The following is an 18,338-nucleotide window of genomic DNA, read 5'->3' on the forward strand; positions in this document are numbered from 1 at the left end:
ACTGTAACTTCACAAGTTTTAAAATGTTTTCATTGTTTTTTTTCCCATAAGTTAGAAATTTTTTTTTAATCTTTATTTATTTTTGACAGAGAGAGCGAGTGAGCGCACATGCATAAGCGGGGGAGGGGCAGAGAGAGAGAGAAAGGGAGACTCAGAATCTGAAGCAGGCTCCAGGCTCTGAGCTGTCAGCACAGAGCCCGACACGGGGCTTTGGCTCTAATCCATGAACTGTGAGATCATGACCTGAGCTGAAGTCAGACACTCAACCAACTGAGCCACCCAGGTGCCCCTTTCCCATAAATTTTAAATCTAAGTATACATAACCTGGGTTAAAAAAAAAAAAAAAAAAAAGTACAATCAACTGCTTTCATTAACAGGGAAGAAAACAGGTATAATTAAAAATTGTAATAAAAATAATTTTTTAAGGTTTATCTGAGATGCTGATAGCTGCAAATTTTAAAATTGCATTCTCTTCTTTTCTCTAGCTTGGTACACATTTCTTTGCACTTGGTTAATGGCAAGTAAACAACAGATACATGATGAACTAGAGTAGTAATTAAAAGGTAACTACTATTGGCTTAGCACTTAAAACTTACTCGGTTGGAAAACAATTTTTTATAGTTATATTGGGAATTTTTAAGGCAAATTCTTACTTGTTCTTTGATAATAGACATTTACCTTGATAGCAATTTCATTTTACTTTTCTAATGTCTATAATGCTTGCTCAGCATAATAGTTAAGACATGCATTGAGAAAAGAAACTTAAAAAGAGAATGTGTATTTACTATGTAAACACTCTCAATCCATACTTCATTAACATGTATCTTACATTATGGGAAATATATCAAGGATTCTGTTAGCTAAAAACACCAAATGCACTAAAGAATATTTCATATCTTAAAATGTGAATGAAGATAAAATTTTGTATGTAGTTTTACTACTCTTCAATTTCATGTTTAAAAAGTTTGAAGCTCTTTATAAAAATGTGTGTTAGCAATTAAGTTGGTCCTATCAGTTGGCAACTAACATCAACATATATTCCCTACATTTAAGGCAATAAGAAACCTACTTTGTATGAATGATTTTATTTCCTGGCAAAGAAATAATACTAAATAAATTGTAAAAATAAAATAATTTCTTGGGAGGGAAAAAGATATTTCTTGCCATGTGTATGTGATTTTTCTTTGTAGGAGGGTACTTTTTTTTTAATGTTTATTTTTTGAGAGAGCATGAGTGGGGGAGGGATAGAGAGGGGGGACATAGGAGCTGAAGTGAACTCTGCACTGACAGGCTGACAGCAGCGAGCCCAATATGGAGCTCGAATTCATGAATCGTAAGATCATGACCGGAGCCGAAGTCGGATGTTCAACAGACTGAGCCACCCAGGAACCTCTGGAGTTTTGGTTGTTTAATAAACTTAAATATACCATATTAGAAACTATATTCACTCTGGTTTAATTGTGAGTTCTGTTAACGTATTAAAATTCTCATTAATTTTGAAAATAAGAAATAAGAAAAGTCATACTTGAAATTTATCAAAAATAATTGTTTTAATTTAAATCATAACAATGATATAGCAATAATATTAATGGTATGCTCTGTGTTACTGGCATGTTGCTAAGCACTTCAGGTACCATTATCTCATTTTCATTCTCCTAAAAGCCTTGTAAGATGGGCAATGATATCCCCATTTTTTGCACAGGGAACCTATACCCCAATGTCACATAGCTACCAAGTAACAATATTAGGATTTGAACTTAGGTGTGTCCAGCTTTCAAATCCATACCTGTCTTAATTCATTATGTTATACTATTACATTAAGATTTATTAGGGTATCCTTGCAGCTTACTAGTTGTTTTGAATTTGTAGTTGCTTGAAAAGCCATTTTCTGCTGACACATTTTTATATTTAAAGTGGTTTTCTTGTAGATAGCCTATAGTTGGATCGTACTTTTTGATCCTCTCTGACTCTCTGCCTTTTAATTGTTGAATTTGGACCATCCAGCATTCAAAGTGATATTGGTATAGTTGGATTAATATCTACCATATCCATTACTGTTTTCTATGTGTTGCCCTCATTCTTTGTACCTATTTTTGTCTTTTACTCTTTTTCAGCCTTTTGTGGTTTTACTCATTTCTTTAGTTATTTGAAATGTTTATTTATTTTGAGAGAGAGAGTCCATGTGCACAAGTGGGGACAGGCAGAGAGGAAGGGAGAATCCCAAGCAGGCGCTGTGTTGATAGCCCTGACACAGGGCTCAGTCTCATTAACCATGAGATCATGATCTGAGCCAAAATCAAGAGTAGGATGCTTAACCGACCGAGCTGCCCAGGTGTCCCTGCATATTTTGGTTTTAATTGAGCATTTTATATGATTCCATTTTCTCTCCTTTCTTAGCACATCAGGTATACTAGTTTTTTTTTTTTACCGTTTTTACTGGTTTCTCTAGAGTTTGCATTTACATTTACAACCAATCCAAGTCCACTTTCAAATAATGCTATATGATTTAATGGGTACTTGAAGTGCCTACAGTAATCAAGTAATCTTAATTCCTTTCTCCTGTTCTTTGTGCCTTGATGTTATTCATTTGACTTATATATATAAGCATGCATAAGTGTATATATGTATGTATACATACATTCATAAGATAAATATGTTTATATACATAAATACATTGAACAAACATTTATAGATCATTTAAGAATAAGACAAATGTGTTTTCATTTTACTTTTACTTATTTCTTCAATGCTTTTTCTTTATGTAGATCTGAGTTTCTGACCTATATTATTTTCCTTCTTTCTAAGGAACTAATTTTTGCATTTCTTGCAAGGCAAGTCTACTCGCAATAAATTCTCTCAATTTTTGTTTGAGAAAGTCTTTATTTTTCCTTTACTTTTTAAGGGCAGTTTTGCAGGGTACAGAATTCTAGGTGGGTGTGTTTTTTTTTTTCCTCTAAATATTTTAAATATTTCACTTTACTTTCTTCTTGCTTGCACGGTGTTTTAGGAAAAGTTGGATGTAATTCTTATCTTGGATCCTTTGTTGGAAAGGTGTTTTTTTTTTTTTTCTGGCTTCTTTCAGGATTTTTAATTTTCTTTTATTTTCTGGAATTTGAAAATGATGTGCTTATATGTGGTTCATTTGGCATATATCCTGCTCAGTGTTCTCTGGATTCCTGGATCTGTGCTCTGATGTCTGACATTAATTTGGGAAAAGGCTTAGTCATTGTTGCTTCAAATATTGCTTCTGTTCTTTTTTCTTTCTTCTTCTGATATTCCCATTATAAATAAGGTATGCCTTTTGTACTTGTCCCACAGTTCTTGGATGTTCTCTTGTTTTGTTTTTCCAGTCTTTTTTCTCTTTGCTTTTCAGTTTTTGAGGATTTTATTGATTTATCCTCAAGCTCAGAGGTTCTTGCCTCAGTTGCATCCAGTCTACTAATAAGCCTATCACAGGCATCCTTCATTTCTGTAAGAGTGGGGGGGGGGGGTTGGTTCTTTTTTAGGATTTCTATCTGTCTGCTTACATTGCCATCTGTTCCCGCATGCTACTTATCCATGAAAGCCCTTAGTCTATTAATCATAGTTGTTTTAAATTCCTGGCCTGATAATTCCAACATTCCTGCCATGTCTTTTGCTGATGTTTGATCTAGCTCTTCAAATTCTGGGTGTTTTGCCTTTTTGAATGCCTTGTATTATTATTTTATTATTATTATTATTATTATTATTATTATTACTATTACTATTTTGATAGCCTGACATGATGTCCCAGGTGAAAAGAACTGTTACAAATTGGCATTTAGTAATATGGTGGTGATGTGTGGTGGAAGGAGAAGTGTTCTATATGTCTATGATTAGATCTTAGTCTTTTAGTGAGCCTGTGCCTCTGGACTATGAACTTCACAAAAGTTTCTCAGTTTTTTTTTTTCTGCTGAAAAGGAATGCACAGAATGGATAGAGCCAGCTGGAATTGGTGATTTCCTTCCTGAGATCAGTTAGGGTTTGATAATACCCCACTAGGTTAGGTTCTGGTTAACTAGTTTCTCCTGACAGCAGGTCTTGTGCCCCAGAACAGAGTGCTGTGGGGTATTTCTAAATGGTTTCTTTTCCCGTCTCTTGCCAGAAGCAGGAGGGGACTTTTCTCCCATATTTATTGTGGGAATTTGTTCAAGTTCCTAGAGATAAATCTCACAGTATTGTGGGGATCCTCTTATGACTTAGTCCCCCTGGAGTCTTTTATTCTCAGACTTCTGTGTACTAAGCCTCCAGCAATTCATCACTACAGTTCGGGTTTTCTTACCGGGCACTGGTTTCCTCCACAGATTATATTCATGAATGTCTGCTCTGGTAAACTGAGACTCCCTATATTTGCCAGTTTGCCTTTGGTATTGGGGCAGTGGTTTGTCTTATGACTTACCCCCCCTTAAGGATCTGAGACAAATTGTTGTTGTTGTTTTTTTAGTCTGTTCAGCTTTTTTTACTTCTTGTAGCATGCAGTGGTGACTTCCAATCTCCTTAATAAATGCTGTTATGACTTTGTTAAATTGACATTTGTTAAGTAGGGCCCCTGGGTGCTAGATGATAAACCTTGGCTCAAAAAGACCACAAGAGAAATCAAAGTGGGAGAAATTTATTATTCACAGGTTCTGGAGGAAGTATATGGCATACCTTGAGGGTTCCACAGGGGGAGATCAAGGCACGGTACAAGCAGAGAGACCTGTAGGAACTGGGGCACATGCTAAGGCCAGTTTCGTGAATTCAAAACAAAAGAGTGTAGAAGCTCCACCATAGTCTTACCTCACGGAAGGTCCTGGAAGGTGAGGGAGACTGTTGGTCACAAAGGGCATTTGGGGAAGTCATATCAGGCACTTACATTTACTTGTGACCTTGCAGGCTCTTATCTAGGGCATGTGCTTGTTTGCATGAGGGGCTAGTTAGCCAAACACTCCACATATGTGAAACTGGAAACAGACCTGTAATACATTTTTAATATATTTATTTCAAGTGATCCTAAAAATCTTTGCTTCTAGAATAATTTTAAGGTAATAGGCTAGGAAAGAATTACTTCCTGAAGGTTTACATATTCTTAAATTTTTTAAAATGTTTTATTTATTTTTGAGAGAGAGGGAAAGAGAGAGACAGAGTGTGAGTGGGGAGGGGCAGAGAGAGAGAGAGGGAGACACAGAATCCAGAACAGGCTCCAGGCTCTGAGCTGTCAGCACAGAGCCCGATTCAGGGCTTGAATTCATGAACCCTGAGATCATGACCTGAGTTGAAGTCAGATGCTCAACCAACTGAGCCACCCAGATGCTCCCGAAGGTTTACATATTCTCTTAAATTTAAGCCAATTTATAATAATTAAGGGACAGGAACTTGTTAAGAAATATAAAATAAGACTTTCTTTGTATCAGATATGTCTTAAATCACTAATAGTAAATCATCATTGTAAAAGATTACGACTTACCAGAAAACTAAGATAATTAACTCTTTTCCCAAAATACCTAGAAGTAATAGCCATTGGATGAGAACATGGATTATACACATACTGACTTACCAGGGCCTTGGCAACAGTTTCCATAGATTTTGAATATTTGTTATTTGTTTGTTCTAATGCAAATGAATGTGTGATTGGAAATAACAATTATATAGCTTTTTATTAAATCAAGTGGAGATTAATTTATGATCTAGAGTTAGGAATTTATCCTACTGGTTGTGTTTTGAATCTATTCAAGTTTTCTGGAATTTTGACTTTTTTTTTTTTTCTATTCTCCTCACCTGTTGTTTCTCATGCCAAGTCAGAGTGCTCTACTCTTTTAAAGTGTTGGTTGGTAAATAATGAATTGTATCAAAAATTTTGATTTACCACATTTGTTTTATATTTTTGGTATCCCTTCTTTTCTTAGATTTCTATGGGAAGCCACTGCCTCCCCTGTCTGCGCGACAGAGGCCTAACAGTGATGCTCATGATGTGGTTTCATAACCGAGTCGTGATGAGCTTTTTAAAGATCTGCAAGATCAACTAGAAGACCTTCCTTCTCAAAGAAGAAAAACCCTAAGCATTGATGACTGGGGCAAGATAACCATAGTGATTTAAGTGAGATAAATAGCCAAAGACCTGACTGATATGACAATTATCCATGTTATTCATGGTTTAAAACAAAGGAAGGAAAATGACCAATAGATGGGATGAGCATTTGAATCAAGTTAGCAGGAGTTACTGTTGACTCTGGTTTTTACAGTCCTGCTCATGGGCATACTCCTGAAGGAAACCTCTTCAGAAAAAGAGCCAATGGACTCTGCACACTTTCTTTACTATATGTTTAATAGTCTTTATTATTGTATCCTAAACATTTTTTGTAAGATACATGTGCATGGAAGGGGAACTCTTGGGAATTTATAACCTAAGTTTTTAACTTTTTATATTTTTCTAAAACTTATAAGAATTTTAATTATTATGATATCGACTGTGCACTTTTCTATAGATGCTTTGTTTAAATTGTGTCTGGAAATGGAGTTGATTTACTTGACAAACATGAACTACACAAACAGGACATATTTATATGGTTTAAGGTATATTTCATAATAGTATTGTTCTTGAAGTGTACATTCTAATTTTACCTAATTTTAAAGTAATGCCTTTTAAAAATAGATTCTTAGATCTTTACTCTACCAAATTATATTATTTGAAAACACTACCCAAGGAGAGTTCAATTTTTTTGTCATTTGCTTTTTTTTTTTTTTTTTTTTTTTTGGTGATGATCACAATAAATCAAGGAGACTTGAAATACTTTTTTGACCTATATGCTATATGCTTTTTAAATGAATAAAAATGTTATGTGAGATATTATTAAAATTCCTAATGAACACCTCTTTTATAAGATAGACCTTTTCAGATCAGGATGCTCCTTGTCACCCCCTCATTCTATCAGAAGCTTCAATGACTCTTTTAGGTTATTCTAATTGTTTTGTGCCTTGGAAATAAAGGCAGAAAGCCTGAAAAAGCCACCGTTAAGTACAGAGACTTGTGTTTTGTAACCAGGAAATGCTTGGGAACTAATCAATAGGAATAAAAATGTTGGCTTAAAATTACTAAATAATTCCAAAATAATTTCCCAATTTAAAATAATAGCACTTTTCTTGCAGTAAAGAATGGCATCTGTAGAATTCTCTACTTGTCTGGCATTTAGACAAACTTTTAGAAATATACTTTGAGTAATAGATTTATAACGTTGCATTTAATTGAAAGTGTACATTTATATCAAGGTGAAAATGCAATATGGAAATACATATTCCTTATCACCTTGTTAAAATTGGTTAAGTTGGGTAACTTGTACTGACAACTGATATATACTAGTATCTAACAATAACAAGATTAAGTAGGTCTAAGGCAGTTTAATATGGTTATTTACTTTAAAAGTTTAACTTTGGAGCATCACATTTTAGTCATATTTTATAACAACCTAAATTTGCTAAATGGCTGAAATGTAAGGAAAAGCAACACAAGAAGGCAGAATGTAAATTTTGAATTGGATTTTAGAGAAAAACTTGTTTGTACATCTTTTTGGCTCCTTTTTGTAACATTTACATTTAGTCATTTTTTTAAAAAAACTGAACTTTTACTTTTGCCATCTTTTAAATTTTCATCTAGTTTGAGAATAAATAAAAGTTAAATTTTTTTGTTTCCTACCAGTGATTACTGTAGTGTACAGTAATTATTGAGTTCATTTATTAGAAATGAATAAAAATGATTTGGAAATTAAATATATGATAAAGTGAAATAAATGTTTTATATCTCTCTCTCAAAAAAGTAATTTGTATTCTTAAAGCATTCTAAAAATATTTTAAAAGAAGTTTTGTAAATCCAGGTTGCTTTTAACAAGTAAATGCCTATTTTGTTATATGCTGTATTTTTGTTCATAATCATCATAAATTATGACATTTTCACACAATAAAAATAATTTATATCAGTGTCCTGCTTTGCTTTTCATTTGATAAATTTAAATGATTTCTTTTCGGTAATAAAATAGAAAAGGATTTTTTGAATATGATTTTTGGAAGAAATTTTAAGTCAATAGATTAAAATAATGATATTTATATGGAACCTTTTTTCTGCACACAAGTTTTTATGTTTGTAGAAAAGAATATTGTCATTTTAAAGGCAGTTAAAAATAACATCATATCACTTTATGATTCTAGATGATCCAATGTCTGTATTTTGTTAAAGCTGCTACTGATCCAAAGATAGTATTTTTACTTATTTCAAAAATAATTACTTATTGCATAATTCTTTATGAAAAAAGGCATACATAACATATATCCAATATCATAAGTGATTCTAACTATGACACTATGATAGCAGCACTAGAAAAAAATGTTCCAAAACATTAATAATGAATTTTTTTAGAGTTATTGGTTGTGTGTTTTCCTCAATTTTTCAGACTAATTTTTAAAATTTAAAAATTTGCTTACTTTTATCATGGGAGAATCAAACTTACAATTTTGTAAAAATTAAGTGCCATGTTTTCTGCAAGCTTAAAATTAAATGGTCTTTTAAGTGTCAAATGAAAGACTTAATATATAAAATTTATTTTGAATAGCCCAGAAACATTATAGAATGTGCCATTATATTTGCAGCTGATCTCTTACTAAGTATTCTTTTACTAGGACAATATTTTATTTTATTTGATACTTAGTTCTTTCATATTATTCAATTTCTCCTGTTCTGCACTAATCTAATACTTCTAGGTGTCAAAAGCTTATCAAAAATGAAACTGCTTATATAAATAAAGCTGTTGCTTATAAACTTTATTATCCTTGGCTTTAAATACTTAAGTTTTCTCTATGTGGAGTAGACTTTGCAAGTGAGATTCTGCTAATACTATTTATCAAGAAAATATTCCATCTGATCCAAAAAACAGATTCAGATATTTCAAGACTTACTTTAAAGTATGATTATAAATTATCAAAATAACAATAATGCATTGGCTTTGTGGACACACTAATGGAAGCCTTTTGCAGGGAGGAGAGGGGAGATAGGAAATCAGAAATGAATTGCCTTTATTTTTACTTAATTTTTTAAATGTTTATTTTTGAGAGAGAGAGTGCATGTGCACAGGAGGGAGAGGCAGAGAGAGGGAGAGAGAATCCCAAGCAGGCTCCTTGCTGTCAGCTCAGAGCTAGAGGACGAGAGACTTGATCTCAGAACCACCGTGAGATCAGGACCTGATCCAAAATCAAGAGTTGGTCACTCAACCATGTAAACCACCCAGGTGGCCTAGAAATGAATTTCCTTTCATGAAGGAAAGCTGTTTATAATTGAAGGAAAAATAGGAATATAATTATTTGCTTGTTTAGAGCCTGAGTTGTCAATTCTTTCTGTGTGCTGATGAGGAAACAGAATTTATGATCTAGGTAAATGAGTAAGTGGTCTCCATATTCTTATGACACCTCTTTTCCAGTAAATATTTAAGTTATTGTATTTGGTAGATCTGCCATAACATGTATCGAAGGCTTGGTGGATCAAACAACAAATTAATTTTCTCACAGTTCTGAAGTCTGAAAGTCCAAGATCAGTCTGGAACCTTGTTGGCAGGATTGGTTTCTTCTGAAACTTAACTCCTTGGCTTATAGATGGCCTCCTTTTCCCTGTTTCTTCACATGGTCTCTATACTGTGTGTGTTTATTCTTAGCATCTCAGCCTGTGTAAATTTCCTCTTTTTATAAAGATACCAGTCAGATTATATTAGGACCCACCCTAAAGGCCTCTTTTACCTCTGGAAAGAGTATTTCTAAATAGTCACATTCTGAGGTACTGGGGCTTAGGGCTTCAACATATGAATTTTGAAGGGATAAGTTTCAGCTCCTAACAGTTATATACATGTTTGGCTGTACTTTGTACATGTACCTCTCCCTAATTTTAAGTTTTTATGAAGTTAAATAAAAATACAAGTTTTATGAAGTTAAATAAAAATACAAGTTATTTACTTCCCAGTCCCAGTGGATTGTTTGTACATACACTTTGGGGACCAAAATAATAAAATGAGAGTCTCTACTAATTAGCTACTCTCCTGAGGTGAAATTTCAAGATTGCCTCTAACTATGCTTTGTTCTCTTGCTTTGATTGTGAATTTCTCTGTTTTGTTTTTCTGCCATTCATTGTAAGGAGCTAATGGTCTTTTGGTATTAGATCATTTTACTGGAAAGCCTGTCTTTACCTTTTTGACACACAAACCTCTCTACAAACATGAGGGTTTTGAGAAATGTTTTATGTAAATATGAAAATTCGTAAAACATACAGAAGCCTATAAAGTATACCTATGCTGAAACACTTTTTAAAAATCTTTAGTTGTTTTTGAGAGAGAGAGACAGAGAGAGACAGAGCCTGAGCAGGGAGGGCAGAGAGAGTGAGACACAGAATCCAAAGCAGGCTCCAGGCTCTGAGCTCGATGTGGCGCTCGAAGTCAGGAGCTGTGAGATCATGACCTGAGCCGAAATCAGCCGCTCAATCGACTGGACCACCCAGATGCCCACTGAAACACTTCTTATATCAAATGGCTTTGTGATAAAACTGCTTAGATATGTAAAAATTCCTTTCCTGCCCAGTGTAGGTCCTTATTAAGTTGCTTTATTCTTTAGTAATAATAATAAAATATATAATTGCTGGTATTTGTGTCAGCTCAATTTGTTATATCTGCAGTGATTTAAAACAAGTCTGCTAACAGTTTCTATTTTTAAAATTCAGTGTGGAGCTTTGTTTATTCTTCAGTAGCTATTTGGTGTGAGATAGGGGAAGTCCACTAACATTCTCATGATACATTAATGTTGATTCTAGATAGAGTAACGGGTTAAATATTAAATATCAAACTGTAAAGAAAAACAAAAAGAGGAAGAAATAATAGCTTGACTCTGTGAGAAGAAATTTCCAAGCCAAAAAGCAATGGAATCAATTACAAAATCAAAGAATTGCATAAAACTTTAAAGTATTTTCACATTTAAAGTCAAAAGATTGTAAGAAAAAATGGGAAAATGTGAAATGGTTAACACTCTAATATAAATAAAAATAGCACTCAGGCATCTATAGGTAAGTGGACATGAGGTGATATTTACAAAAGAAATATAATAACTAATGAGATTTGAAAACCTTGAATTAAGGACATAATAAAAAAATTTATAAGGCTATCAGACATGCAAAGAAACATGAACAAAAATGTTGATCCATAATAAGGGGGTAGCTAGTGTAGTAACCTCCATACCTTGGAATACTATGCAACTTTTAGAAATGATGTATATGAAGAATTTTTAATATAAGAAAATGCTTATAAAAACAGAGGATACATTATACATATTGTTTGATAAACCTTGAAAATGCAGGGGCGCCTGGGTGGCTCAGTCGGTTAAGCATCCGACTTTGACTCATGTCATGATCTCGCGGTTTGTGAGTTTCAGCCCTGTGTTGGGCTCTGCTGACAGCTCAGAGCCTGAAGCCTGCTTTGGATTCTGTGTCTCCCTCTCTCTCTGCCCCTTCCCTGCTCATGCTCTGTCTCTCTCTGTCTCAAAAATAAAAAAACGTTAAAAAAAAACTTTTTAATGCATAAAATTAGAGGAATACACCAAAATAACAATAGTGATGATCTCTAATGGCATCATGCCCATTTTTCATTCTCATAGGCTTTTGTTTTTACATTTTCTTCGGTAATCATTAGCTTACTTAATATCAGAAAATAGAAACATGCTAAAAAAGTAAAAAACAATATAATAGAACCAATATGACCTCTTTCTAAGCATTACACATCCCCTTAACCTAATAGAAATAAAGTATATGATTTCTACTACCTCCTTAAAAGTCTTGACAATGTCTATTTTGCAAATATACTACCACATTAATTCATTAAACGCAGGATTCTGTAATGAGCACAGAAAAAATATAAAATCTCAAAGATAGAGGCTGAAAGGTAGACTAATGACTTTTCCCTACACAACAAACTGCATTTAATCACTTGGCTCCTTAATACTATAATTTTCTTTTGCACCAAATCTAAATGTATTTTTAGAATATGAATTCATATGCATTATTAGATTTAAAAAGGGGGGATGTGTAAGTAAATATATTAAGCTTCTAATTACATTAGAGGTGATGAAAAATTTCATTTTACACTGTTCTAGGATTTATACTTGTGATTATATGCCTATACTGACATTTTGAGCATCAAAGGTCTCAAAATGATGATGCTCATTAGATACCAGGGACCATATGAAGCCCTGATTTTCCTGATGCAACTGAATAGCAACTGAATAGTAACACTAAAAGAGCAAATAAACTGGGTGTAAAACATTCCTCAGAACCAGTAACACTGCCCCTAGTAAAAGCGGGTGGGAGGCTAGTGTGTAGGGTCATCTTGGTCTTGAGGCATTTGGTATCAGAACGTGATATTACTCTCGAAGATCATGAGAGTGAAGAGAATACATAGCAGCAGCTAACATTTGGGCATTTACTGTTTCCTCCTCTTTGTGCTAAATGCTTTACCGTATTTCAGTTAATCATTTAACCCTCCCTGTTAAAAGAGATTATCCCAATTGACCATCTCTAGGAAATAGGTGCCTTAATTTCTTCATCATATCCATCCCTTTTACCCTGAGTTCTGAATATCCGAGCTAAGTGAGAGGGTCATCAAACTTGGTAGATTAATGCAGTAACTAGCGTAGCTCCTGAGAACATTTTTCAACAATGATCATTATACAAATCCTAACAGTAACAAAGACACCTTTTCCTTTTCTTTCTTTCGTCTTTTTTTTTTTTTTTTTAACTGAGCGGCAAGCACACAGCAATCCGTTTAATGTGAAAGGTTCAACTTGAAGCTCTGGCCTCTCAAGGCTCCGCCCCAGGATCTAGCCACGCCCCTGGGAGTAAGTAAGGCCTCTACCTGCCTCCCGAGGAAGGAACTTCGCGCGTGCCTCTCGCGGGATCTTTTTGGCGAGATTTCTATAACGCAGGCAAAGCAGTATCTCGCGGGAAGTTGAACCGGAAAAGTGAGGGTTGGAAGCGAATGCGGGTGAAGCTCGCGCGTGAGGCTGTGCTTTTGGTTTCCTGGAGGTTTTGGATGCTGGATGGTTAAACCTCTTGTTCGGCATCTCCCAGCGGGATAATGTTGACCAGGGTGAGGGCTGGGACCCAGCTGGGCGCCTCGGCGAGGGTGGGGGTCGGGATGGGGGAACCTCGCGAGCTGTTGGTTTCTCTGGCTTCACTGTCCAAAGCCCTAGAATAATGCTGAATGCTCTGATGCCTTCTCGTGAGCGTTCTCAGTCGTTTTCTCCCAAGACTCCCCTGCACCCCAAGTAACTTGTCTGCAATCCAGTCTTCAAACTTTATGACCTACACCCCTCAGCTTTGAACACAATGCAAGCTCCTCAAGGGCTGAGACTATCACTGTTCTGTCCTGGGAGCTTAGAACGATGTTACGTACCAAGCCCTCGATTAAGTTTGGGTGAGTAAGTGAAATCCAATTGCAAGGAAGTTTCCACAGGAAACGAGTGACTTTTTTTCTCCCCCCTGAAATAAGCTCTTTTATTTTAGAACACTTTTACAAAAGTTGCAAAGATAATACAGACTTCCATATGCTTTTCACCCAGTTTCCCCTAATGTTAACACCTAGATTGGCTTATTTAAGTTAATTTTGTTCCTTTAACACAGCTTCTGTTAATGCCACTAATTCTTTAACCTTTGTTTTCCATTTGACCAATAATTATTTGAAGACACCGTCTTTTTTCATAAATAGAATGTCATAATACAGTTTTGTTGCATTTGAGGTACTGCTCCCTTGCAAGAACTAGTAATTATTTTAAAACATGTTCTTAAGAAAATAACTGTGTTAATTTGAAGTTGAATAAATTTGTAATATTAGATTGTGTCAGCAACGTTTTCTTGTTGTAGCTGAAGACAAAATCAGAGAGGAAGCTTGCAAAACAAATTTGCAAAGTTGTATTGGATCATTTTGAAAAACAGTATTCCAAAGAACTTGGAGATGCCTGGAATACAATAAGGTTAGTGTAATATATCTCTTGATGCCTATGATAGAACACAAATAAACCCTTTTGTGGGGGGGGGTGCTGTGAGGAGAAGGGGTGAAAGAATCTAAACCTGGCTTCCCTTTTCCTACAGGGGCTAGAGAAGGGAAGAACTAGGAAGAGATAGATGGAATCATAGGAAAATGGAAAGGGGAGAAAGAAAACTTTGTAGTGATAGTAAGAAAAAAATTGTTATGCCCTTGCTTGAGCAACTGTTTTGATCTTTGAAACAGGAATGCCCACCAGTTTGACAAAATTAATTCTGTAGCAGAAAAATCTGAAAACTTTTGTCTGGTTTCTGAATTCAGAAGAAACAACCTATTTACAGCTAGCACTGCTCTGTCTTAGCTAGAGTGACTTTATTTGATGATCCTATGTCTTCCCCGTGTCCATGTCTGGCTATGTTTTGAACACACGTGCACACACATACACACACACACAGATTCTTTAAATGTATTACGGAAAACAAACATTTCATGGATAGAAGTTTGATTTGTGTGTTTAGTGAGTGTTACCTTTGGTCAGAGTGTTACTCCATGGCTTCTTTACATTGAGTTCTTATATAGTATGTCCCGTGCTCTGTGGTGTACAAAGCGCAAGACAGTCCCCGTGTCTAATTTGCTTGCAGTCTGGTGTTCATAGTTTATAAATTACTAATTCCGTAAGTATCCTGATAGAAATAGGCAGGAGTACCTTGTCTTATTTAACAGAGCCTGAGGGTGCCAGCAAAGGCCTGAGGAGAAGCCAGGCCTTGGGACTTCATGGGAGTTACCCCAGCAAAAAGAACCAGGCAGTTTAGCCTGAAAGAAGATCCGCTAGTTCTGAAGCCAGGGGCAAAAGCCCAATACGTTTTGCTCAGGGAAAAGAAAAAGTTCTGTGGCTGTAAACAATGGAATTTGGTTGCATTGTTGTCTTAATCTCTTGTTGGATCAACTCAATAACAATTTCTCATTTACAAACGATAGCTTTAAGCGTTTTTTAAAACAGATTACACAGTGACTGATGGTAAAGTCTGAGGCTGTTCGGAGACCATTTTAGGACAAATTACGCTGTTTTAGAAACTTGTAAATGCTAGAATATGAAAAAGTCGTTTATAATTGTGGTTTTTATTTCAAAAGTAGATTTTAAATGGGTGTCTTCTGGCACAGAGCAGAAAGAGGAAAGAACGAGAGTGAAGTGCAATAAATTCATTATGTTTTTGGTGTGCAAAGTTACTTAACGTACTATATCCAAATAACCACACACCTACTGTATGTTTATTATGTACCAGATGATATTGACTCTGTGTGATCCTTAGAACAAAGCTCTGAGGTTTCCCGTTTCCCACCTGATAAAACCAGAGCAGGGATTTGTGTCCAGTCTTTCTGGTTCAAGAACTCCCAATGCTAATCCCTATTTGCACACCTGGGGTGTAATTAGGCATATATGGATGATTTAAAAAAAAAAAAAAGATTTTGAAAGGTATATTGTTTTCAGACTATAGTAGTCTGGCTACTCCTACCCTGTAATGAGTTATTTTTCTATTTAATGTGCTCAGACAGATTTATAAATTATTGTTTGACCCTAAACAAAATGAGCAATGAACCTCAAATCCATCTAATTAGCTGTGCCTTCTGCTTCATCTGTCTTTTTATTGGGTTTTCATGGTAATTTAAGTTTTGCATAAATGTGCTAAATTTGCCATGGGCAAAATAAAGGCTGAGTTTAGAAAATGGTCTGAGCATGGAAGATGGCATGGGAAATAAAAACAAATATTTTTGGTTTCTTTAACTTTTATTCGGAAGACATGGTGTCAGGCTTGCAGAGTCTGTTTACTTCCAGGGAAAGGTGAGTGCATTTTTGTCCTCTGCCTAGAAATTTACTCAACATTTTTTGTTTCCTTTCTTATATAACAGATTTAGATAGTGGGGAAGATTTAATATTTATTTAAATTTTATTGTTTTGTAATAGCTTTTTTTTTTTTTTTTTTTTAAACAAGTCACCCTTTGAGAATCCTTTAAAGTTGTTTACAGTGTGTTCAAGTTTTGCTCTGTTTGTTACCTACATGTTACCCTTCAGGTAAGCCCATTCATGGTAGGACTTTAAACTTCCCTCAGTATGCTGCCATCTCAAGCTTTGCGGTCCTCCACAAACTTTGTTTCGTAGTCCTCAGTATATTCTGGTGACTTCACTTGGTTTCATACTAGGCAATCTCAAAAGCGTGTTATTTTTCCCTTCCAAATCTGTGTTGTCATTTGCTACTTGCATATCTTATCTCAACTGAAGGTGTCACCATTAATATGTTTCTTCTCCTCCTCCACACCTTCAAGGTAAAGAATGAACCTGAATCAAAAATAAGTTTGGCATTTGCCCTCAGCTCCTTGGAGGTTATCTGTAAGCCCATGGAATGTCCCGCCTGAGAGTGTCTTTGTATACCCAGGGGACTAGGCCACACTGGAAAGTCTAACTGTGATTTATGGTGGCTGCTGTGGGCCATGGTATCAGCTCGCCCTCTGACCTGCGACCTCCAGAGGAGCTGGAGACTAACGATTAGCCAATTGATCATGTTTGTGTGACTGAACCCCAGTAAAATCTAGACTCCAAGGCTCGGGTGAGCCTTCCTACTTGGCAGTACAACATATTGACACATGTTGTGGCAGGCAAAAGTTGTCCTCGTCCGTGATTCCCCTGGAAAGGACAACCGAAACCTTCACGCTTTGATCTTTCCTGCACTCTACACCACGTGTCTCTTACCTGGACTGACTTTAATCGGTCTTGGGGGCTCCCAAAGTATGTACTCCCATACACCACTACCCTGCCTCCATCAAAATTTAAATGCCCAGTTTTTGCTTCTTCCTGAAAAATTTCTTAATTTGGATTTCATTTTTATCCCCTCTATTACTGTTGAGTTAGGCCTTCATCATTTCTTACTTGGCATATTACATTAGCTTCTTTCCATAGTCTCCTACCTTTAGTATTTATCTGTTGGCTTGTTGTAGCAGCTGCTTTATGGCACGATACTCCAGGCAATATTTTAATCACTTTTCAAATACTAACATAATCCTCTGTACAGCCTTCTGAGGTAGTTATTACTATTGACATTTTACAGATAGGAAAGCCGAGACAGATAGAGGTTACTTAACTTGCCCAGTAGCACACAGCTCACGTTTGAAAGAGCCTTGGGAGTTAGTTTTACCCTCTGTGTGGTGCTGCTTCTCATTGCCATCGTGTGCCATTGGGCCACCCCTGAAGTACACGCCTCCTTTGCTCCCCTGCTGTCTGCAGCATTCTGTTTGTACTAAATACATTCTCCTGGTAGACAGGCTCCTTCATCCCTTTGGGATCGGATATGCTATGCCCTCTGCAAGGAATGACACTCTCCTTTTTCCCTCTGTACAGTGGTTAAAGTATGGGTTTCAATCCTACCTCTGCATCTTGTAGCATATGACCTAGGTAAGTTACTTAACATCCCTGCCTCACTATCCTAGTGTGTAAAATAGGATCTATCTCGAATAATTATTTGGAAGATAAAATGATTTCATATACATACACAGTGCTTAGAATATTGTTTGACAAACTGTAAACCCTCAATACATGATAGCATTATTTTTATTACTATTACTGTTATTACCCAGTCCTCCATCAGGCTGTCTCATATACCCTTGACAAAATTAGTTCTGCCTTTGTGTTTCCATTGCATTTTGTTGATAGAGCTATTATAATTCTTTCAAGATTGCATTGTCATAATTTATTAAGTTGTCTCCCAACAAGGGAGGGTCTTGAAGAACCAATACCTTGAGACTTGAGCAATTCATCTACTTACTCACAATTTAGTGTTTAATAAACCAGGCATTGTGCTAAGTATTGGGATGCAAAGATGGATTTTATATATATATATATATATGTATATATGTGTGTGTGTGTGTATATATATATATGTGTATATATATATATATAATACAGATGAATGAATGAAATATATATGTATATTCATTCTGCCCTCAAATATATATGAGGAGAGGATTACTTGGAAATCTTTACATGAACTTTGGAAATTTTGTGTGTGCTTTGTAGAAAGCAAAACAAAAGAGCCTCAGTTAAATATATATGTCTGTAAAATATATATGTTTTTTTATTTAGACACTCTTCTCATTAATCCAGAGTTCACATAATTCACATATGGGGGAAAAGATATTATATAACCAGATTCCATTACCAGAATCTGTGAAGGGAATAGAGTGGGATGGTTGGGGAAAACAGAAATGAACTAGTGTCTGTATTTCTTATTTTGTTCCTTA

The 18,338-nt window shown here is 35.4% G+C and overlaps 2 protein-coding genes across 7 annotated transcripts in view; both read left to right on the forward strand.

Moving 5' to 3' along the window:
- ARL13B (ADP ribosylation factor like GTPase 13B) overlaps positions 1–7,969 on the forward strand; it is a 70,053-nt gene extending 62,084 nt beyond the window's left edge. For 3 of the 4 annotated variants that reach the window (XM_045501704.1, XM_045501705.1, XM_045501706.1), the window contains one exon: positions 5,904–7,969. In XM_045501704.1, the coding sequence (XP_045357660.1) occupies positions 5,904–5,980 (77 nt within the window). In that variant the 3' untranslated portion in view covers positions 5,981–7,969. Of the gene's footprint in view, positions 1–485; positions 564–5,903 lie in introns of all 4 variants that reach the window. The other variant, XM_045501703.1, reaches the window with a different exon arrangement.
- A 4,949-nt stretch (positions 7,970–12,918) lies between these two features.
- The window catches only part of NSUN3 (NOP2/Sun RNA methyltransferase 3), a 60,234-nt gene continuing 54,814 nt past the window's right edge, over positions 12,919–18,338 (forward strand). The window contains exons 1-2 of one of the 3 annotated variants that reach the window (XM_045501711.1): positions 12,922–13,107; positions 13,928–14,037. In XM_045501711.1, the coding sequence (XP_045357667.1) occupies positions 13,105–13,107; positions 13,928–14,037 (113 nt within the window). In that variant the 5' untranslated portion in view covers positions 12,922–13,104. Of the gene's footprint in view, positions 13,155–13,927; positions 14,038–18,338 lie in introns of all 3 variants that reach the window. The other 2 variants (XM_045501710.1, XM_045501712.1) reach the window with 2 other exon arrangements.

The sequence above is a fragment of the Leopardus geoffroyi genome, chromosome C2, assembly GCF_018350155.1.
Source record: "Leopardus geoffroyi isolate Oge1 chromosome C2, O.geoffroyi_Oge1_pat1.0, whole genome shotgun sequence".
Classification (NCBI taxonomy): domain Eukaryota; kingdom Metazoa; phylum Chordata; class Mammalia; order Carnivora; family Felidae; genus Leopardus; species Leopardus geoffroyi.